Genomic DNA, 23,173 nt, shown 5'->3' with positions numbered 1-23,173 from the left:
AGTTCTCTTGTTATGTAGTGCTCTGTTTATGTCTGTTTATGTATTAAATGAAACATAATAAGGTGTAATGATTTCGTTTAGTTATTAAAATGAGGATCAACGAGTCCTGTAGCATAACTTGTAATGGAAGACAACATATTCATTACTACTCACAAATACCAAAGTTCAATGCATTAATCTCAACAAGTTACATACGTGGTCAAGCAATGCATCTAACAAGACAACTTAAATGTAAATAACACTAACAATAACATCATGGAAACTAATTTCGGCCTGTCTGAGACGATCCTACTACCTGTGGGCATCTACGTCTAGTGTGTCCGGGTTGGCGACAAAGGCCACACCGTTTTGGCCTGTTTGGATCTGCCTCATCCATATTCGTCCGTATCCTTGTGGATCTAGGCCTCCCCTCTCTCGCACGCCTTCTGTTTGGGTCCGGAATCACCGTGGGCCCATCGTAGGGTGGCCAGTAGCCCTCCGGGATTGGTGGTGTGAATCCCATCCGATAGACATTGAACACCGAGCTAATCTGATAGACGCTGTGAACATAGGAGCTCCAACTCACACGTGCGTAGGCACAACATGCTAGTGCGTGCTGACACGGGAAATGAAGCGCCTGAAAGTACCCACAGTCACATGTCCGGGAGGCAAGCGATACTCGGTAAGTACCCAAGGAGAAAGTACCAGTCGGAGTGGTCTTCGCTACGGTGAACTCAGAGTTATCACGGTCATACAACGTCACAGTGAAGCACCTGGCCGTCTTCAAGTTGGCCTCGATACACTTCACCAAATGCTGACTGAACTGCTGTCCGGTGCCCATCTGGGCCTCAGCCTCTCGCCCCTTGCGAACAAAGAGTTCGGCCAGCCTGCCATATGTTGCCTTCACCAGGGATGCTACAGGAAGATTTCTTACACCCTTGAGGATTGAGTTCACACACTCGGAGATATTCGTCGTCATGTGACCGAATCTCCTCCCCTCATCGCGATGCTGCGTCCACAAGGAGTAATCAATACGGTTCGCCCAATCACACATCGCCGGGTCTTCAGACCGCAGTATATCAAACCAGTAATCAAACTCAACCTCAGTCTTCGCGTACGCTGCATTCACGAGAAGCCTCCTAGCGTCTTTGCCCTTGAAGGTAAGGGCGAAATTAGCCGCTACGTGTCGTATGCAGAATGCACGGTACGCAGATGGTGGTAACCAACCTCCGTCCGGGGCCTCAAGCGCAGATTTGATGCCGTTGTGCCTATCCGATATAACCAGCAGACCGGGCTGCGGGGTCACGTGCTGCCGAAGGTGCGAGAGAAAGAAGGTCCACGACTCCGCATTCTCACCCTCTACTAGTGCGAATGCGACAGGTAGAATGTTGGAGTTCCCGTCCTGTGCAATCGCAATGAGCAACGTTCCCCCATACTTACCATATAGATGTGTGCCGTCAATGCTGACTAGCGGCTTGCAATGCCGGAATGCCTCGATGCACGGAGGGAAAGTCCAGAAAAGTCTGTGGAAATAAGCTTGAGAGTCGTCCACCTGTCCTCCAACTATAACCGGGCTCGTCCTGAGGACCGCAAGAGTACCAGGCATCGTCAGCTGGACACCCAACACCCACCTAGGTATCTCGCTGTATGACTCATCCCAGTCACCGTAGATGAGGCCAACGGCCTTCTGCTTCGCCATCCAAACCCTCCTGTAAGTCGGCCTAAAACCAAAATGCGCTGCCGTGGCGTTCAGGAGCACCTTGATGCTAACGGATGCGTCAGCCCTAACCATTGGCATAATGAACGCCGAAATCACAGAATGATCCAAACTTCTGTGATCACTTGATATGGATGTGGCTAGGCAAGTGTGAGGGCCATTGTACCGTTTGACCTCCCAAATGCCCTTGCGCTTCCGGAGACTTAGCCGAATCAACCATGTGCAACCATTCCCGAACTCGGAACACTTACCCACATACCGGCGGTGATCGGACTCCACCACCTTGTACTGTACCCCTCGCCGGATGCTATAAGTCTTCACACTTAACAGGGCCTCATCTTTATCCTGGAATTGCTGACCAACTTGGAACTCTGTGAGACCAGCATTCCCTTCCGCATCTCTAGCTCCGAATCCAACAGGGTGCCCTAGCGCACCCTCATGCGTCATGGCGTCCAGGTCCAGCGAAGAGAAATATGGTGGATACTGCTGTGTGCCAGAGCTAGAACCACCGCCAGCCAATGCAGGCCCAGCCGCTACAAGCTCGTCCCCGCTATCTTCCTCAATCGTTTCGGGCTCAACGTCGTCCTCATCAGGATCACCCAATTCTCCGTCTCCGACGCCAACCGGTGGAACGCCGTGTAAAGCGTTTGGCAGAACATCAAAGGATCCTACCTCGTCGCGGACGCCGTCATTCAAATCAACAGCAAATGACGGAGAGGCGACAAGTTGGGCCGCTGGCTCGTAAACTGGGACGGAGGAAGAAGCCACAGCAGCCATCGAACTGGAGCCAGCTGCAGTGGCTACATTGGCGGTATTCCGGTTCGAACCGCCTGAGCTGGATACCACATCAACCAGCTTTGCCAGCAACTCTGGTGTGCGGACCTCCGGAAACTGCCTCCGACAAAGAAACATGACTTGGAGGTCCTCATCACTACCAATCGTGAGACAATCATACTTCACCGTATCGTGCAGGATCGTGACTGGAATGCGATAGAAAAACTTCTTAATCCGCTTCGCACCTTCCAGGCCAAGTTTCATCAGCACAGCTCTAACCAGGTCATCATAGCTTGTCGTTCGATTCACCACAATATAGAGAGGATTCTTATCTGTGAACTTCACTCCGGACCGAGTTTTCCTCTTGATGGATCCTCTGTGGTGTACCAAAACAGCAAAACTCTCCTCTTCACTAGCCATATTAAGTCCTCTAATGAGAGCAAATCACGTTTACAGCGTTTATATAGAGCTCTGACTCCTACTAATTCGAACTAACCTGGTTCGAACCATGATACATGTAATTCGAACCAGGCTGGTTCGAATTATAACAATCAGCCTCTCTTTGGTTCGAACCAGGTACATGTAATTCGAACCAGCCAGGTTCGAATTACTTCAGTCGACCTCCCTTCCCATAATTCGAACCAACCTGGTTCGATTTATTACACTTGACTAATCTCCACATAATTCGAACTCAACCGGTTCGAATTACATGCTCTCCTGGTTCGAACCTGACCGGTTCGAATTATTCACATTTTTTTAGTGGTAGTTCGAACCAATGTGGTTCGAATTACTTGCTAATAGAGTTCGAACCTTGTTGGTTCGATTTATATAAAAATGCCTCTTAGCTTATTGCTGAAACAAATTTCTGTTTGGCGTATTTTGGTTAAACTTTTCTGCATGTGGCTTAATATGGTTTTTTGCCCTAAGTTTTATATACCAATATAAAGGAGGTGAAAACTTAGATATATTTATTTGTATGTAAAGTTAATAATTACAAACATGTCAAATCTTTTAATAATTTTTAATTATCAATTTTATATAAAAACAACTACACTTATATTTAGGATAAAATGATTAAAATTTGAAAAACTGAACTTTAATTTGAGTTTTATTGTCCATTGGTTGTCTATTATCTTTTAGTTATGTGTTAATACTTAATATTTATTCCATAAACACAAACCATGACAAACAATAGCTGTGCTCAATTCAAATTGATGGAGCTGGCACTAATCACAACATCATTGAAATTGTCAGCATCCATCGACAGTAGATACATTGTAAACACTACCACACCAACATATTGCGTAATAGGAAACATCAATATTTAACTTTTTAAAAAATTTTATTTTAAAATTTTAAAAAATTAGATTTACTCTAAAAAAAATATGTGCCCTCTCTTATTCCAACTTCTCACGCCACACTCTCTTTCTCCAACTCCTCTCGCCGCGACGCCGTGCCATTCCTCTCTCGCCCTGCCGTCGCGACGCCTTCCCATCCTTCTACGTTTCCCTTCTCTCATCCACGCCACTTCGAAGCAGTTTCCATGCACGCTTTTCTTCTTCTTTTTAAGTTTTATATGATTCTTTTTCTTAGTTTTTAAATTTTTTTTCTTATGTTTTAGATATTTCATTTTGTTATCCGATACCTCTAAAATTTAAACATTCGAAATCCGAGTATAAAAAATATCTAAAATGATGTCTTCTTCTTTTAATAGTTTTCTTTTATCTTTTTATTGTACATTATCAAAAAAAGACATCTGCTAGCAGCGGATGACGACTAAGCGACTAATAGTGATGGGTGGTGCGGCACAGTGCCGCGGTTATGACGTGACACGGAGGCCGAGACAGTTGGAGCCTTGGAGATTATTAAGTTAAGAATTGTTTTGGTACTTTATGATGACAAACATAATTAACTATTCTCTATTATAACTAGCCATTATGATGAACATTATAGAAATCAATCAAATATGATATCAAGCCATTATGATAACAAACATAATTAATTATTCCTTATTATAACTAACTATTATGGTGAGCATTATAAAAACTAAATCAATCAAGTATGATATCAAGCTAAGTTAGAAAAGAATCTGTATAATCAAAATAGCAAGTAATGCACTCCAAAATCAAATCTTATTCATAAGGAGCTGCTGCATTCGAACTTGAGGAATAAAGAAGAAAATATCTTTTTCTTAATGCCAACAGCTATAAGCATAATTGGTGCAACGACTAGTTTTGTGAAAAAAAAATTATATCAACCTTAAAGAAGAGTATATCAATCTCTATATAAAATAAATGAAGATAAAGAAAAAGGCAACCATTCAAATAAAATCTGATTTGATACACAAAGCCTATTCCTTTGTCATATTGAGTATGTTCTTGTTTTCATGTGTTTAGAATTAAAATCAATTTAAAAGATAAAAATGGCAAAGAAAGAAATTTATACAAAAGCCAAAATTTAATCACTGTTTGAGTGTTTGTATTCGAAAGTGTGCTGGTTAGAGTACACTTGGTTTCCTTTAACTAAGTTGGGTTAGCACTTAGGTGATTTATTAAGCTTGGAATAGCTTAGATGGTTTACAAGAGTATGAGTCTCTTAAAATTAGTAATTGTAATCTATCTTGATTATAGTGAAAATTCTACCATTGTTATAATGGAAACTGAAGTAGGTCATCGTGGCCTAACCAAAATATATCAAGGCATCACTCTTTTCTTTCTATCTTTTTTCATTGTTTCAATTCTATTATGCACTTACAAAACAAAACTAGAAATAATATCGTAAAATCAAATTTCAGTATAACTTATTTATTCAAATCTAAAATTTGTCCCGTATTTAACCCTCTTTTCAAATCACTTGGAATTTTCAAAGGTGGTACTAAACGCCCTGAATAAGGGACGTGGAAGAGAAGGTAAATGGTTTTGTGGTTGTTTTTTTTATTGTAAATGAGAGTGAGAATGAGAGTGAGAGTGAGAGTGAGAGTGGGAATGAGATTAGGATTACTCTTGATTTAGAATCGTATTTTTTTTTTATTTGTTGAACTTTTTTTGCCGTGCATATATTAATTAGTTGCAGTTAACTGGTATTCTAATTGATTATCTAACAAAGTTGATTTTATAAGTATCTATTTATTTTCATATCATCTTAGTATATTACTATTCAAAAAATATTATTTGTGCATTAAACAATAAATATTTTTTATACTTGTATAAAAATACAGTTATTATTAATTAAATATATATTTAAATGATTTTTTAGTTAACAAAAACAAAGAGAGTACGTGTTTGATTATTTAAAAAATACTGATATCAAAATTGTATTTATTGTAAAGGGGGTAACCAAACATTGTTACTACCCTTGTACTACTTTATTTTCTTCTCCTCTGCTCTTCGTATTCTATAGTATACTACTCCTTCAAGACAATCATTAGTGGCTAGTAGTATTATATAATATGTGTAGTTCGTTCCTTTAAAAGAACAATCAACAAATAAACATTGGATTGGAACCTTAATTACCAATTCACAAATTTATCAATGTCAGACCCTAGTTATGCAATTGCAAAGGCTGTGGCTGCTACAGCCGGAGCTATGTTACTTATTGCAGGGATTTTCTTTTACTTGTTCCAAAAATATGCACCTGCTACGTACCCCAAGAGGAACAAATTTCCATATGATTATGAGGGTATAAGGAAACTTGTTGGCGGCAATGTGAAGGGACTAATTATGGAAGAAAATGGGGTTGATGTTCTTTACATGTTGGACACTGGAGGCAAAGAGTTGGTAACGGGATTCACAAGTAGTAGCTTCAATCCTAGTTTTGAAGATGATGATTTAAAACAAGAAAAGAGAATTGATGTTGTGGTCCAAAGATCCAAAATATCAAAGCCTAAGGTGATTCTAGAACCTCCACTTCCTCCACTATCACAAGCTTCACCAAGAATTGATCAAGAGAAGAAAACTCAACCACCACCTCCTCCTCCGCCTCCACCTCCTCCTCCACCACCGCCTCCTCTCCCTCCACTACCACCGCCACCGGCACCAAAGGCACTGCCACCTGGTCCACCTCCACCTCCAAAGGCTGGTGGCTTCAGTTCATCATCCTTGAAGCCCCCACCTGTGCCTAAAGGGAAACCAAACAGCCAAAGAACCAAAGAGGGTATTCTAGGAGAGAGCTCAAGAGAGAAGAAGGGTGCCGGTGAAACAAGGCTTAAGCCTCTACATTGGGATAAAGTTATGGCTAATGTTGATCATTCAACAGTGTGGGATCAGATCAACGATGGTTCTTTTAGGTATGTCACACAGGGTTTTAAATTTTGGTTGCATTTGCAGGATGAATCACAACACTTGCAGTGTGTTTTTTGTTTTAATTTTCTTTTGATCGTGGCAATGATTTAATTACACTCACATCAAATTATATGAATTAAAAAGTGAAAACTTTCGTATAGTAGTCTTCATGTAAAGTTGGATAGTTGAAATCATCTTATAACAACTTAGTCAAATATATTAAGTTATCTAAGAGTTCTTAATTATCAACTTCACATAAAAACAAATCATATTGAGTTTCCAGTGCATTAAAAACACTTCAATTGAGGTATCATGAGATTGAAATGGTAATTGCATCTGCAAAATTGTGACCACATCATATGTTCAATTACAGCCTAATGCAAATGTAACGGTGACGGCAACCATAATATGGGTGTTTATTTCAATGATAATCTTAATACGAAGATGATATTGTGAACCGTTAAATAGTTCAATTATATAAATATAAAAAATTATCTACCGGTTCTCAATATCATTTTAGCATGAAAAATGTCATCAGAGTAATCATCCCACAATATAGTGGCCACATTATGATGCGGCAATTTGAAACCAGATTGTTATGATTGTTTTTTCTTTGCATTTACAGGGTTGATGATGAGCTCATGGAAACACTCTTTGGTTATTCAACCACCAACAAAACTCAAGAAAGAAACAAAAGTGTCTCAACTTTGACAAAGTCCAACTCCAACACACCAACTCAAATATTCATTTTGGAGCCAAGAAAATCCCAAAACACTGCAATTGTTCTAAGATCACTTGCCACCTCTCGCAGGACTATCTTGGAAGCACTACTTGACGGCCAAGGACTAAGCCTAGAGACGCTCGAAAAGCTCACCAAAATAGCTCCCACACAAGAAGAAGAATCCAAGATCATGCAGTTCAATGGCAACCCTGAAAAGCTTGCAGACGCCGAGTCTTTCCTCTACCACATCCTCAAAGCGGTTCCAACCACATTCCATCGTCTCAAAGCCATGCTTTTCAGGTATACTTATGACTATGAAGTTCTTCAACTGAAAGAATATTTGCAAGCACTCGAAATGGGTTGCCGGGAACTGAGAACTAGTGCTTTGTTCCTGAAGCTTCTTGAAGCAATTCTCAAAGCTGGGAACAGAATGAATGCGGGAACATCAAGAGGGAATGCAAAAGCATTCAATTTGAGTGCTCTTAAAAAACTCTCTGATGTGAAAAGCACAGATGGAAAGACTAGTTTGCTTCACTTCATAGTGGAACAAGTGGTTCAATCAGAAGGTAAAAGAAAAGCTATGTACCAAAGAATCAATGGCGAAAAAGAACACATAATGCTTGGTTTTGCAGCCCTGGATGGGTTAAGAGATGAGATATCTGAAGCAAAGAAAGCAGCGAGTATAGAGTATCAAACTTTTATCACAATGTATTCCAATCTCAATTCTCATGTTATTGAAATCAAGGAGATTGTAACAAAATGTTGTGGCAGCAGCAACACTAGCGTTGATGGGTGTGGTGGGTTTTTAAAGGAAATGAAAGGGTTCATAGAGGAATGTGAGGAAGAGCTTAAGGTTGTGAAAGAAGAGCAAACAAGGATCATGGATCTTGTGAGGAAAACTAATGGTTATTACCTACCAGGAACATTTTTATCTAAAGATAACGGCAATTTGACGAACCCCTTTGAATTGTTTGTGATTGTGAAAGATTTTGTTGATATGGTGGATCAGGCTTGTGTGGAGCTTAAAAAGAAGATGGAAAAGAAGGGTGTTGTAGGAACAGCAGAAGGTGGATTGGAACCACTACCTTTGTCTCCTTCAAAGAGGGTACCACCTAGATTTCCCAACTTTGATTTATATTTTTCGTCAAATGTGTTGGAATCTACTTCCTTCAGCCAATCAGAAGATGATTCCTGAAGCGTGTTTTTATGCACTTGTTTGTCTCCTTTACATAATATCCTGTTAGACACAAAGGCCATTTATACGATGACAACGGTTTCAATTATGTTATGTGTATATTAAAAATTAATTATTAATATAAAATATGTGTTAAAATATAAATATATATTAAAAATAAATTAAACAACATATATTTATATATAAATATAAAGTTACAGATTTGATAAGTGATTTCTTTTACATATAATATTTTTTAACAGTTATCTTAACAAAATTTTTTTTTGGTAATGTTGTTGCTATCCTCCTTAAAAAGTGTTAATTGTTTCTTTTTCCTCTTTTAATTTTTAACGTAGGTTGTCATTTTGATTGACTTTGAGACTTAAGAAGGACTAAAATTTAAGGAAGGCGAAATACATTCTTTTAAGTTGCAGTTTCTGTGAAGATTTATGACTTGAAAGATGTTTTGTTATTGATAGTCTTTGGACAAGAGTAGAACATGTTATGTCATAGAATTGAAGTGTAGATTGGTTTGCGTTCGAGCAAGGGTGAAAATGGGTCCGGTTGGATAGAGTTTTGCATTAAATGAGTTTGATTTATCTTGTCCGCTGTGAGTATGCGACATTGCGACCCAAATTTAGGTCTACTAGTTCGCTTTATAAATTATAAAGGTAAATACTAAATCGGTACTCGAAAGATTTTAACGCTGACAAAATAGTACTTGATTTTTGTTATTGACAAAATAGTCCTTAAAAGATTTTAAAATTTGACATGCGTGCCCCTAAGCTCGCCGGAACAAATCTCCGACAAGCACAATGCTGATGTGGCCACCATATTTTGCTGACTTGGCAAACCACCCCCAAAGCCTCCTCCCCATCGCACACTCCCTCCCCTTCCCTCTCCCTCCCCGTCGCAGCCCCCATCCCCAACGCACATTTCTCCTCCCATCGCAACCCCTGCCCCATCACAACCCCTTCCCCAATGCACACTCCCCCTTCCTCCCTCAACACCACCATTCGCAGCAACAACAGCCTTAATATCAACAGCAACAACAACTTCTACCACACTCTCTCCCCAACGCACACTACTCCTCCCTCCCTCAACCCCACCACTTGCAACAACAACAATCTCAATATCAACAGCGACAACAATCTCCACCACTCCCCCTTCCCCAACACACTCCCCTCTCCCTCCCTCAACACCACCACTCACAGCAACAACAACCTCAACATCAACAAAATTGTCCCAATCATGAATTGTCCCAAATTTTTATATTAATTTAACATTCAAAAAGATTAATAACAATAAAACTCAGAGAAAACAAACAAATTCATATACAATAATCAAAATAAAATAAATAAAATAAACTTAATACAGACATCACCAAAGCAAGAAGCAGATTTAGACAGGGCCAGAAGAAGAACACCAGAGACAGAGGAGGCACGACACGACGGAGCCAAGATGGAACATAGATAGAGGAGGCAGGGCAGCGACTGGGGACGAGCAGCAAGCAGTGAAGGCGACAGCAGTGAAGGCGCACAGACGACGCAATGCCGACGAAGGAGATAGACGACGCTGGCAAACGCAGAAGACCTGACGACGAGATGGCGATAGTACGGTGTCGGTGACACTGGCTCTGTAAAACTGAGAAGGTTGAGCTCCACTGCTGTTTTAGGGGAAAGTGAGTTGAGAGTGTGAGATAGTGTATTGGGAAGGGGATTAGGGTTCAAAGGGGCAAGTGAAGGGGATTAGGGTTCAGAATGAGAAATTTTGGATTGAGGAAGGGGGAAGTGCGTTGGGGAGGGGGTTAGGGTTAGGGATGTGGAGGGAAGGATTAAGGTTGGGGAGGAGGGAGAGTACATTCAGGAAGGGGAAGGGGGAGTGCGTTGGGGAGGGAGAAGAGGAAGTGCGTTGGAAGGGAAAGATTATGGTAGGGGAGGGTTTTTGCCATGTCATCAAAACGTAGTGGCCATGTCAGCATTGTTCTTGTCGGAGATGTGCTCCGACGAACTCATGGGTACGCTTGTCAAATTTTAAAATCTCTCAAGGACTATTTTGTCAATAACGAAAGTCAGGTACCATTTTGTCAGCGTCAAAATCTTTTGAGTACCGATTTGGTACTTACCTCTAAATTATAATTTAAAATTAGAAATTGTTAATACAAGCATACACATCAAATGTCAGTGATCGTTTTGACAACAAAATAACAGATGAGAATGACATCATGGGAATTGACACATGACGTCCGGATTCAACTACTGACTAGAATTGTCGAAATGAAGAAAGTTGAATCACTTTCTGAAAATCGAACCAAACTAACCAATTAAACCGGTTTAACTGGGAAGTGGGAACTGATGTCTAATACGACTCGGTCCATAAGTAAAATACTAAGAAAAGTTCTATGGTATGAATAGAGTTAGACATCCAAAGGTATGGATCCGACGTGGACGGGACGCAGTTACTACGCGTGCACGGGAGCCCTGTGTCGTTAAAGCATGTGAGCTGATAGAAAGGCTGACAGCAGCAGGTGGGGAGCAGGCCTCGTGTTTCGTCCATAGAGTGTTAACAATTTAACAAAATTGATTAATGTGTGGTGTGATTAAGCTTTAGGAAAAAATTCAAGTGTACCGGGAACATCGGTGTTCCAGTTGTTTTAACCGTTGATTTCAATTAATATATTATATATATTTTTTATAATTTAGATCAACGATTAAAATAACTGGAACACCAGTGTTCTCGGTACACTTGAAACTCTTCCTAAGCTTTATTGGATGATGTCTGAATAAAACGTTGGAAAGTTTTTTTGATCCGTTGGTTGAATTTTAAAAGCCCATGACAATTAATTGCTGACAAAAAATGTTATAATATGAACAAAAAAGTCAATTACCGGTCCACTTTTAAAAATCTTTAATGTTAGGAGTCTCTCTTGGACACCTCAAATAGGAGTCTCTCTTAATAATTGGAGAAATGTAAAATGATCTTTGGGTGGAATCGTAAATATATGTTTTTTGCAAATAATACTTATAATTTGTGACGTCTTTTTTTGCATTTTTCATTTCTATTGGATTGAAAATGTTTCTATTTTTAGGCATTTTTTAAGTATATTAATATAATTTTTAAAAAATATTAATATTTTTTATTATTCATATCATTTTCACTGTTAATGAGTTAAGCAATAAATAATTAAAAATATTAGTTTAAAAAATTATTTTTATAATTAAATTTAATTAAATATTTGTTTTTTTCCCTTCTTATGTGCGTTTTCTTTTTTTTTTATTGGACTAAGGTAATTATTAAAATAATTTAGTCATGCAATAGCATTGCCGTAAAAGATTCTTTATTAATGTTGTTTGCAAAGGAAAGACATTTAAGAACGACATTCAACGTATGTTGTTGTCAGTAACAACGAGATATAACTATAGGAAAGTTATCAGATGTACCGTTGTCTTTTTTGGAATAGCGTTGTTCCTAGCGTTAATGGGTAAAATTGTTTTTTTTTTTTTTTTGTCGTTATGCAAACTTTGAAATTACAATAACATCCTCGATTTTTATTTAGAAAATTACGTGCAGGGTCAGCTGTGATGAGACAGAGCGTGTGGGTAACAGACTCGTACTACGTGTTGTAACAGACTCGTGAACGCCGTACAAATTATCAGTGTGTTAGCAACTGAATGTGGTGCCGTAACACATTATTCATTAAATCTTTTCCTCACATCTTGGCTCACCAATGTGTTAATATTTATTGAAGGGGACGTCCAAGGGTATGGACGTGAAAAAATACTCATATATTTAGAAGAATACTCACCCATGCAGAAACTGGTCAAATCTACCATTTCCAAAAGCGTTAATTATCGAAATTTATATCTTATTCCATAATTCTAACTACAATAGCACCCATCGAAATTTACAAAATTTAGAGTTCTACTTTAAAATACCCAAAATACTAATTTCAATCCACAATGTAAGTTTTTTTAGTTGTCACCTCTTAGTCAAAATCCGAATAAAAACTCGTCACCTTTGATTTCGACAAATTGTTACAATAAGATTTTTTTTAACAATTTTTTTTTATAAAGTTCAATATTTTTTGCCATTAATGATCAGGATAACAAATACTACAAGAATAAAGAACATTCATTAGTCACCAAAAAAAAAAAAAAAAAAAGAACATTCATTTACCAGAAGGTATAGTATAGATTTTTCAAACATCAATTCTCACTTAACGATTTATCTTAACATAATAAAAAGGTTAACCAATATCTCTATCATCGTGCACACACATAGCTAACACATAAAATAATATCAACATAAATTCAATAAAATCATTATCACATAAATAATAACTTTTACTTCTAACAAATTTTTACTACTCCACTTAATGATCCAAAAGTATCGAATTCATACATAAACGCAAAACAAGAATTTTTAACCCTTAAACGACTCTTTCAGCCAGATCTACACAAAACGTCGCTCCTTCCAGCACGGATTGAAATTTACATTATATTATTTCATCAATTAACCTACGTTATTAATTAATTAACAAGTAACTTTAACATGGTCAAAAGTTCTTTCCCACCCAAATTAGCATGCATGGCATGTTGTTCCTAACCTACATTAAATTTTCAAAAGAATACCTACATCAAAAATGTTTAATATCAGCCAAAACAAATTTTATTAATTACTATATTTCCAAGCGTTTTTTTTTTCTAATTTGTCCTCATAAAAAATTTTTTCCATGGCACTATGTTTTTGTTGTGCCAACAAAAATTACTCCATCGTTACATTCCCATAAAAAAAAAGAAAGGAAAAGTCTATGGGGCCAGCAATTTTGTTAAATTTTAGCCAGCATGTAACCAGCAAAGAAAAGTGAGCCATTGGATGAAATCTCACACTAATCTCATACCATTAAAACCATTATTGATGGCTATTTGCTGGCTACAAATCACAAAAGTTGCTGACCCCTAACATTTCTCAAAAAAAAAAAACTCACTATGCTAAGTCCATTTTATTGAGTCCATGGCCCAACTGAATGTTAGCTCGGCTCAACTCCCTAATCCCAACTAAAACAATCACCTCAATCTGGCTGACTTGTCACAGCTTTGACCACAACGCTAGCGTTCAACTTTTCGAACTATGCACAACGACACCACCGGTTTCCAGAGTACCGTGGGGCTCTTTTGCTGCTTCTTCACAATACATTTCTTACGCTGCATCAACACCATCGCCTTTATCTATATTAAATCTACACGGATCAACTAATTGGAATTGAAATGTTCCATATCCATACGCTGGTACACTTGATAACCTTCCATAACTATATTTGCAGTATGATTTAAATAGATTCAAAAAATAAAATTTATTTAATTTGTTATGATTTGGATAATATCCGTTTGATTTTTATTGTTTACAAATAATAAAATTTATATCAAATGAACTTAAAGCTATTTTGCAATATACTCTAATTCAAATTATTGTAATAAATATATAAATAAATGATTTATTGGTATATTATTTTTAAAAGAATTTTAAATTTTATAAAAATATGTGTATTAATGAAATAAAAATATAAATATTTTAAAAAATATAAATACAAATAATTAACTTAGGTTATTTATTTCAAAAATTGTTTTATTTAATTAATAAAAATTTGTTGACCTATATTAAAAAAGTGACAACGTCCACACCTAATTATGTTTGGTCTTAGAAATAACTTGGGGCAATATTTTGAAAAAACAAATATCATTTGAAATCTTGAATCTTAAACAAAACACAGCTTGTCGTATCTTTTGTGTTGCTTACATTATGCAATTTTTTACGTGAATAAAAAAGATAAAATTGTATAAATTTTATCTGAAAAATATAGAATTTTTAGTTGCATATAAAAATTGTTACCCTACTCTACTCTATCTGTTTTTTAGATTCTGCAAATTTTTTTAGTTGAAAGCAATGGAAAAAAATATAAATTGTACGTGAAAAACCTAAAAATTTTAGCTAGACGAACAAAAGTTGATTTGAAATGCGCTAATCTTTAGAAGGGACTAACAAAGAAGATCTACTAAACTTTTACAAAATTAAACAAAAATTTTTGCTATACAAATACTAAGGCTGTCTCCAGTTTTGAGAATGGAAAAAGATAAGACACTGAAAAATAGGACACAGAACTAATACGAAAAATAATTAATATTCTTGTATTCTATTTAGTAATAAAGTAGAACAAATTCCAAAAATTCAATTTATTCATATTTTTTTATTCCAAAAATTTGGAATGATAAATATAATAATAAAAAATATAACTATAAAAAATTGATAAGAATAATGCAAGAAAAAATGAAAATTAACTTGTATCTCTCGCTATTGTCTGTGTATTTTTTTTTTTTTGCCAGGATGAATACAGAATATAATAATTATGTGTCTCTTAACACAATATTTCTGTTTATGTCGTATTTGCTAAACATGATTATATGTTTCTGTGTCTCTATCTCAATGTTTTGTTCCTGTAACGAAATGCACCCTACGAGTTACTCTAAAGATAGGGTTGATTTTCGTATAATAAAATTACAAAATCTAAAATTAAATAAAAAATGTAACTACATAGTTGATTATAAATAATTTAAATCAGATGTATTCATATTTTGAATGCAAAATGCAACATTGTTTGTATGAACGTTCCCTTACATTGAGCAAGTTCATTGGTCCACTATCAGTTGATGGTGCCTGATTTTTCGTTGTACCTTAAATTACGAAACTAGTTTAATTTATGATTTTAGATTATCTGAATAAAGTTACTATCTGTTTTCGTTTTTCTATCCCTCTCCTTTTGTGTCTTCATTTGTCTTTTCTTAAGTATCTTCGTCTCTTTGTTGCTATCTGTTTCACTGTTTTTGTATCCGTTTATCTCTTTGTTTGTGTTTATCTCCCTTGACTCTCTATGTCGTTGTCTCTCTTTGTCAAAATTATGGTTGACTCTCTTGCTCTCACTCTCTTTGTTGCGTTGTGTCTTCTCTGTCTCGCTATTTGTCTGTCTCTTTTTTTTATCTTTCCATCTCCTTTTTTGTATGTTTGTATCCCCCTAGTCATGTTTTTGTTCCATTCTATCTCGCTTCCTCTGCCTCTCTCTCACTATTTGTCTCTTGTTTTATCTGTCTCGTTATCTTCTCTTCGTTTAGACACGACGCCTCAAACGTTATGGAGATCATAGTCTCGTAAAAAACCAGACCGAATCGGCTAAGAGTCCAATTAACCCCCAACCGGTCCGGTCCACTCCAAAGACCGCTTAAGATCAAGAACCAGTATGAATCGGTCAAGCCGGTGAAAACCAGTTAAGATAGACAAAAATCGGTCCAATTGAACCGTTCATAGAAAGATTCCAACAATTGATGAAGATGTTGGTTTAAACCCGAATTCTCTTTGTACAGCATGTTCTCCTTGCCACTAATCTATATTATTTTTATTTTTTATTATTTCATATATTAATTATTAATTATATAGTAAAATTGCACAATATTTTTTTATAATTATTTTCACTTATATTAAAATTAATTATATTTGTTATTATTCATAATTATTTATATAAATATTATTAAATATGTATAAATAACAAATATAAAATATTTTTATTAATTACAACATTATTTTTTTTTATGATTATATAATATTTATTAATATTATTTTTTAATAAATACATATAGTATATACGGGAGTAATCATCATGTTTTTGCTCATCCAATCATGATCTGATTTTTTATCCCTTTACCGCTATCATCATCATTTTTTACACACTCTTAAAAAACATATTTTTACGTTTTATATCATCACTCTTTAAAATTTTTCAAAATTTTTCATCAGCAATTAATTGTCATGGGCTTCCAAAATCCAACCAACGGATCAAAAAAACTTTCCAACATTTTATTCAACCCATCATCCAATAAAGCTTAATCACACCACACATTTAATCAATTTTGTTAAATTGTTAACACTCTATGGAACAAAACACGAGGCCTGCTCCCCACCTGCTGCTGTCAGCCTTTCTATCAGCTCACCTGCTTTAACGACACAGGGCTCTCGTGCACGTGTCGTAATTGCGTCCCGTCCACGTCGGATCCATACCTCTGAATGTCTAACTCTATCCATACCATAGAACTTCCCAAATACTAAAACCGTCTTTTGTAAGAATCGTTAAAGAATCGGAAAATCATTTGGGAACCGTAAATCGAACCAAACCAAAACCGGACAGTTCTTAGAAGAAGAACTGAAGAAAAGAAGGCGGAAATGGAAAAAGAGAAAAAGGCAGTGGACCAAAAAAGAAAAAGAAAAAGAAGATGGCGGTGGACGTCGGAACAGGCACAGACGGTGAAGGTGGCAGAACGATAATTGAGAGGGGAAGCGAAAATCAAGAAAGATGGGGAAAGAGAATACTATAAGCCTATAACACAATATAGCACAAGACAAATCAAAACGAGAATCAAGGAGAGTAAGTTTCAATAACAAACATTTATAAATTTTTAAACATCCAAGGAAGGATTAAAGCAACAAAGACCTCAGGCCTTGCAAAGAAAAATGGAAAATGCTCCTTGGCGGCCACTGCAAATATTATGATGAGAAGAAACAGCCACACATAGATTCTACTCGGGCAATTGAAATATTCGGGTTAGTAATTGAATGAGTTCTAACTTCTAGACTTTCTTTTTTGTGTTTTTGGGTTGACAACAAGAATTTGTTTTCCTCATTTAAACAAGATTTGTCGTCTTCTATCTTTCTTTCCTTTTTTTGGTTTTTTTTTTAAATATTTTTTTTATTATTCATGACCAAGAAAAACTTTTTTCATTATTGCATAGTTGTAAAAATCAAACCGAATCGGCCAGTTCGATCGGAAAACTGGTGAACCAGACCATAAACCGGTTTAGTTCGCCTTTTAGACCGTGTAAGGATAAAAACTGGCATGAATCGATGAGAACCGGTCAAATTCGGAAAGAATCGATAGAAATCGGTCTAATCGGTTTAGTTGCCACTCTATGGTGCTCCATAGCAGCGCATCTCCACCTGTGATCCACTACGACGTACGGTCCTCAGTGCGCCACTTGTCAACCTATTAGCATGTGTTATTTTGGAGAAGTCTCGCCTGTGATCCACTGGACGTACGGTTCTCAGCGCGCCACTTGTCAACCTATTATCATGTGTTATTTTGGAGAAGACTGCTTCCTTGTTGCCACTCTGCCACTATGGTTCTTAAGATTTTAAACGACAAAGACTAATTATATAGTAACTCTTGAATGAAATAATTTTATAAATATCTAATTTAATTTTAATTTTATATTCTCTATCTTTTGAATTAATTATATTTTTAATTATGTACTATTATTAATAAAAATATAAACTTTACTAAAAATTCTTTATCTATTTCAATATTAATGTTATGATTAAAGTTATCTTATTTGATACTAGTATTGAAATTTACTGATATTATGGATTATTATTCTTATTATATCAAATTAAGATACTAGTGTAATAGTACTAACTAATTTTATATCTATCTTTGTATTAGTTGTCTATTTTATATTTTTTATTTACATAGGACCGGTTTTACCTGTTCAACCAGTGATTTATCGGTTGAATCAATAAACTAGTAAACTAGTAGTCTGAGCGGTTTGATCACCGATTCGATTCTTACAACTATGCATTATTGTATATAGGTATGTTTTTTTATAGAAGTATTTTTTATTTTTTAATATATTAAATTATATTTATTTTATAGATAATAATATAGTACATCTAATTTAAACTATATATATATATATTAAAAGATATAAAAGAATGCGCTTATTTTTCAAATAAATTTTTTTTTACAAATTAAGATAGTTAAATTAATAGCTTTTGTGTGTTGTTATTCTTTATTATTTTATTACATAAAATATATAAAGGATTAATACTCAAAATCGTCCCTGAAAGATCACGCGTTCTCTATTTTCGTCCCCGAATTATTTTTTTAATCAAATTAATCCCTGAATAAATATTATTAAAGCATGTTCGTCCTTCCGTTAACCTCGTGACGATGCCGTTAAAAATCTGCTGACCTGGAACGTTAGTTGGCAATACGAATAACACCTGGCATGGTATGTGTATTGCTGACGAGATATGTTTAGGGTTATGAATCAATTTAGTCCCTAAGTCTGAAGTAAATAAACCCTAATTTCCTTCTTCCCACGAACATGAATGCCTTGCTTGAGTGTTGTCGCAGATCCAGCAGCTGTCGAGGGAAAAGGAAGTCGATTTCGGCGCCAAGATGGGGAGCAGAAGTGGAGGTCCCAGTGGTGGGTTGCCGTCGCACTCACATGGTAGCTATGCTTCGAGCTCGTCCATGCGAAGAAGAAGAAAAAACGATGAAGAAACGTGTTTCTGCAGTTTAAAAACTTTGATTAAGAAATCTGGGACACCACAGAATCCAGATAGGTTGTTTCATACCTGTCCAAGATATCGGGTGAGTTTAATTTTGTATAAATGATAGCATCATCTTGGCAATCACTCTTTATGTGGGGTTAACAATTTTATTCAATATTTTCAAAAAGGGAGACACTGTAATTTTTTTAAATGGGTGAAGGAAAATGAATATGTAGCTGTTGCAGAAGGTCCAAGGGGAGTCCCAGAAACTAATGGAGAACTGGAGATTGATTATGAAGATTGGAAGGTTAAATTAGCATGGAGAATAGGTAGTTTAGAAGCAGAAGTAAGAGTACACAGAATGTTAATGTGTTTCGTGTTCACTGGTTTGATAATGGTCATAATAGTAGGAGCTTTACTTTGCATGTCATATATGTACAAGTAGGAGACAATGAATGTGATATGGTGGTGTGATTTAGGGTTCTGATTTTTTTGTTTCCAGTTATCCTAGCTAAACTATTGCAAACTGAAAGTAGAGCTTATAAATAGCAACTTGAATTTTGAGTACACCTGTGAAGGAAATATATTTATGCATCACTCACACTGTCATATTTAAAGAAGTAAATGGAAAATTAGAGACATAAAAAGATAATAAAATTTCTAAAATTTCTTAATATAAAGTCTAAAAGTTGCCAACATTGTGTTTGTCACCACAAAACATAGTAAAGTTCTTAAAAGTGATTCCTCATAAACACTACATACCAAGGCAAAACATGCATCCAAAATAAAGGCTTTACGAAATAGTGAGAGTTGATAGTGTTTAACACCATGATATCTTTCCTAATCTATAGCCTTATAAAAAAAAAGCATATGTTCCGATGATGGTCTTTAGATAGCGTTATCTTTCTTCCTTGGCCTTTTGAACTCCGGAGTCGGCACAAAGGTCATGAAACTTGCAAGCTACTTGGTTATCGCAACACTAGATCCTTTGATTGTTCCAGCAGAAATTGGAATTGTTGCAGTTGTTGCAGCAGGTTGAGGAGAGACAGCCCTTTTTCCTTTTTCCTTGGAAACCTGAAGCTTGGGTGGTCTTCCTCTCACCTTAGCCTGCATGACATATAAAGTAAATACATGAATAGACAACCGCAGATTCATGTATATGAAAATGAAAAAATGTAATTAATCAAACCACTACAGCTTCATTGGGTGGTGACGATTGTGTTCCTTGGGTTGCTGGGATTCCTTTCGGTTGGTTTAGGACTCTCTATGAGGCTGTCACAATCCAAAATGAATCATGACAGGCGCTCAGCAAAAATAATCCCCTAACAATCCTAACAAACTCATATATAAGTTGAATAAGAAAATTTCAAATATTTTACAAGTTCCAAAATAAATAGTTATACATTTTTAATAAAAATTAAAATAATTAAGAATGATTGGATCCTGCCTGTGACATATAGAGCAGATGACGTCTAAGAACTCAACAAAGAATAGGTACCCATTGTAGATCATTACTCTTGAACAGAAAGGCTCACATGACCAAATATTTATTCCTGAAAAATATTTTTAGAAAAACGGGGTGAGTTTTGCAACTCAGTGACTAGACAATACATCTATAATCGACATGAAACCATATAAACATCATTATTAAAGTAATTTTTAATTAGAAAATAATAGTTGATAATAATAAGTGAATCAATAAGGGAGTTCTCATACAGAAATCAAATGAAAAGTCTACACTTGGACGGCTCCATCTCAATGGGTAGCCCTTTCCTCTCGTGTGTCCTAACAGAATAACAGATCTAACGTGTGGCCTACACATTAGGCTAGCAACACCCTTGCTAGCTGGGGTCTGAGTTAGATGCATCTAAGTTAACGTTATAACCGCCGTTAACTACGGTTTTCTAATACGGGCCTTCCAATCCAATTCAAAACATATAATTTCAAATACAACAAATCTTTGATCTTTCAAATATATAAGGTATTGAATCAAATCAAATCATATTATACTTTCTCATCAGAATCTTTTCCAATCATACTTTTTCAATCATAAGACATTTCAAACATATTTCACAATCTTTAAACTAAGTGAATATAACAAATACTTCAATGCTTCAAAAACAGATATTCAAGTAAAATCAAATATTTTAGAATAATACAAAATTTCATCAAAAATATATATGGTCTCAAAAACAAATATTCAAGTAAGATAAAAAAATTTAAATAATGCAAAACTTCATCAAAAATATATATGGTCTCATGTATAGTTCCGAAAGTATAAACTTCATAAAAATGAATTATTCAATTTTAATAAATCAATTATTCTAATCAATTTAAAACCGTTCAAGACAAATATAGTGAGTATAATTCGAAGATCATAATAGATATATGTCAAAATAATTATAGATGCACAATCAAACAATTATAAATGTAAAGCCTACTCACAACTTGGTCTCAAATGACCGAAGATACCGAACCCGGAGTGCCAGAATCCAAGGTGAGGAGGATTGAAGTAGAATGAAATGAATGAGCACAGAATTTGGATTGGGGCAGCGATAAGGTGGAGCTGGCGATAGTTTGGGTTAGTGACAGGAACGGTTCAGCTCCACCAGCGGCACCAACAGCTCCAGTAGCAACCAAAGTTCCCCCAAACGGCGACGCAACATCAATGACGGAACTGCCCTCTATTCACGGCGGCTCCTCTCGCATATCGTGTTTCTCTCTCTTCAAGCTCTCTTTTCTCTCTCAACAATGGCGACAGGGACTTGGCATGGCGGTGGTTGAAGCTCAACGGCGACGGAGACAAGGAGCGGCGACACCCAGCGGCTCCTCCTTCCTCCACGCAACCCAGACGGTGACGATCTAGGCTTCGCACAAATGGCAAGAAATGGTGACGAAGGTGGCTGGCTCCAGCGACGGTGATAGGTCACGATGAGGACGACGGTGGTGACCCTTCAGCACGTGCGAACAGCTTCCCTCTCTCTCTCCTCGTGTTCGCCTCTCTCTCTCATCCATCATTGGTGACGACGACGGTAAGGCGGCACGACAGTGAGCTAAATGCAGCTGGGCGAGATGGGTGCAATGGCGGCGTGACGGAAAGTTGGATGATGGTGAGGCACGGCGCCGGTGCGGTAGCCCTCTCCCTCCTTTTATTCCTTCTCTCCTCCTCTCCCTCACTCTCTCGATCTCCATCTTTCTTTTCTTTCTTTCCTCAGCTCGTGGGTGTGTGCTGTGAGAAAGAGGGTGTGGGGGGAGTGAGGGTATGTGTGGCAGTGAGAGGTGAGTGAGTGTGTTAGAAGAGGGTTAGGGTTTGGTTTGAAAAAAAGGGAACAAGAGTATTGTAGGGATTTTACATTCTACCCTCCTTATAAAAATTTTTGTCCTCGAAAATTGATATAATCTTCAAAACTTTACATGGTTTTAGCACTTTACCAAACATGATAAATAAGTATAACGAGGTGTAAAAGTTACAAGATAGGTGTGTGTTAAAACGATGCAGTTGACATTCACCGACTCTCATTTTCTTGACAACTCAGATATAAATAGCACTCTTCACTTCGTTCATCAATCTCCTCAAAATACAATCTTGCTTCATAATCTCCTTGGTTCTATAGTATATATCTATGGTAGCAACCAGTCTTATGTCAAGTATTTGAATTACAACTTCCAAAGTTCAGCATCGATAAGCGGTGTCTTAAAGAACTAATGTATCGCTTGCTATATCTAGGAATCCCACATGACATCGAAACCAGAACGAGTTTACTTAAAAGGATTCAAAACTTCATCAAAAATATATATGGTCTCATGTATAGTTCCGAAAGTATAAACTTCATAAAGATGAATGATTCAATTTTAATAAATCAATTATTCTAATCAATTTAAAACCGTTCAAGACAATTATAGTGAGTATAATTTAAAGATCATAATAGATATATGTCAAAATAATTATAGATGCACAATCAAATAATTATAAATGTAAAGCCTACTCACAACTTGGTCCCAAAGGACTGAAGATACCAAACCTGGAGTGCCAGAATCCAAGGTGAGGAGGATTGAAGTATAATGAAACGAATGTGCACAGAATTTGGATTGGGGAAGCGACGAGGTGGAGCTGGCGATAGTTTGGGTTAGTGACAGGAACGGTTCAGCTCCACCAG

The 23,173-nt window shown here is 36.4% G+C and overlaps 3 protein-coding genes across 3 annotated transcripts; 2 read left to right on the top strand and 1 right to left on the bottom strand.

Moving 5' to 3' along the window:
- Positions 1-262: 262 nt before the first annotated feature.
- On the bottom strand, positions 263-820 carry LOC148565764 (uncharacterized). The gene has a single exon (XM_088487228.1). The coding sequence runs from the start codon at positions 818-820 to the stop codon at positions 263-265; it is 558 nt and encodes a 185-aa protein (XP_088343354.1).
- Positions 821-5,826: 5,006 nt separating this feature from the next.
- On the top strand, positions 5,827-8,751 carry LOC107643923 (formin-like protein 4). Its single transcript, XM_016347680.3, has 2 exons — positions 5,827-6,755; positions 7,376-8,751. The coding sequence occupies exons 1-2, from the start codon at positions 6,001-6,003 to the stop codon at positions 8,664-8,666; spliced, it is 2,046 nt and encodes a 681-aa protein (XP_016203166.2). The 5' UTR covers positions 5,827-6,000; the 3' UTR covers positions 8,667-8,751.
- A 9,997-nt stretch (positions 8,752-18,748) lies between these two features.
- Positions 18,749-19,461, top strand: LOC148565763 (uncharacterized). Its single transcript, XM_088487227.1, has 3 exons — positions 18,749-18,757; positions 18,877-19,112; positions 19,197-19,461. The coding sequence occupies exons 1-3, from the start codon at positions 18,749-18,751 to the stop codon at positions 19,459-19,461; spliced, it is 510 nt and encodes a 169-aa protein (XP_088343353.1).
- Positions 19,462-23,173: the final 3,712 nt, after the last annotated feature.

This window comes from Arachis ipaensis, chromosome B5, assembly GCF_059453495.1.
Source record: "Arachis ipaensis isolate K30076 ecotype BB chromosome B5, ASM5945349v1, whole genome shotgun sequence".
Lineage (NCBI taxonomy): Eukaryota > Viridiplantae > Streptophyta > Magnoliopsida > Fabales > Fabaceae > Arachis > Arachis ipaensis.
This window is presented reverse-complemented; position numbering and strand designations above follow the sequence as displayed.

Coding starts and splice junctions, on each gene's coding strand:
- LOC148565763 (XM_088487227.1), top strand. Junction 19,113..19,196: donor TTTCATACCTGTCCAAGATA/TCGGGTGAGTTT, acceptor TATTCAATATTT/TCAAAAAGGGAGACACTGTA.
- LOC107643923 (XM_016347680.3), top strand. CDS start 6,001: ATGTCAGACCCTAGTTATGCAATTGCAAAGGCTGTGGCTGCTACAGCC. Junction 6,756..7,375: donor ATCAACGATGGTTCTTTTAG/GTATGTCACACA, acceptor TTGCATTTACAG/GGTTGATGATGAGCTCATGG.
- LOC148565764 (XM_088487228.1), bottom strand. CDS start 820: ATGGGCACCGGACAGCAGTTCAGTCAGCATTTGGTGAAGTGTATCGAG.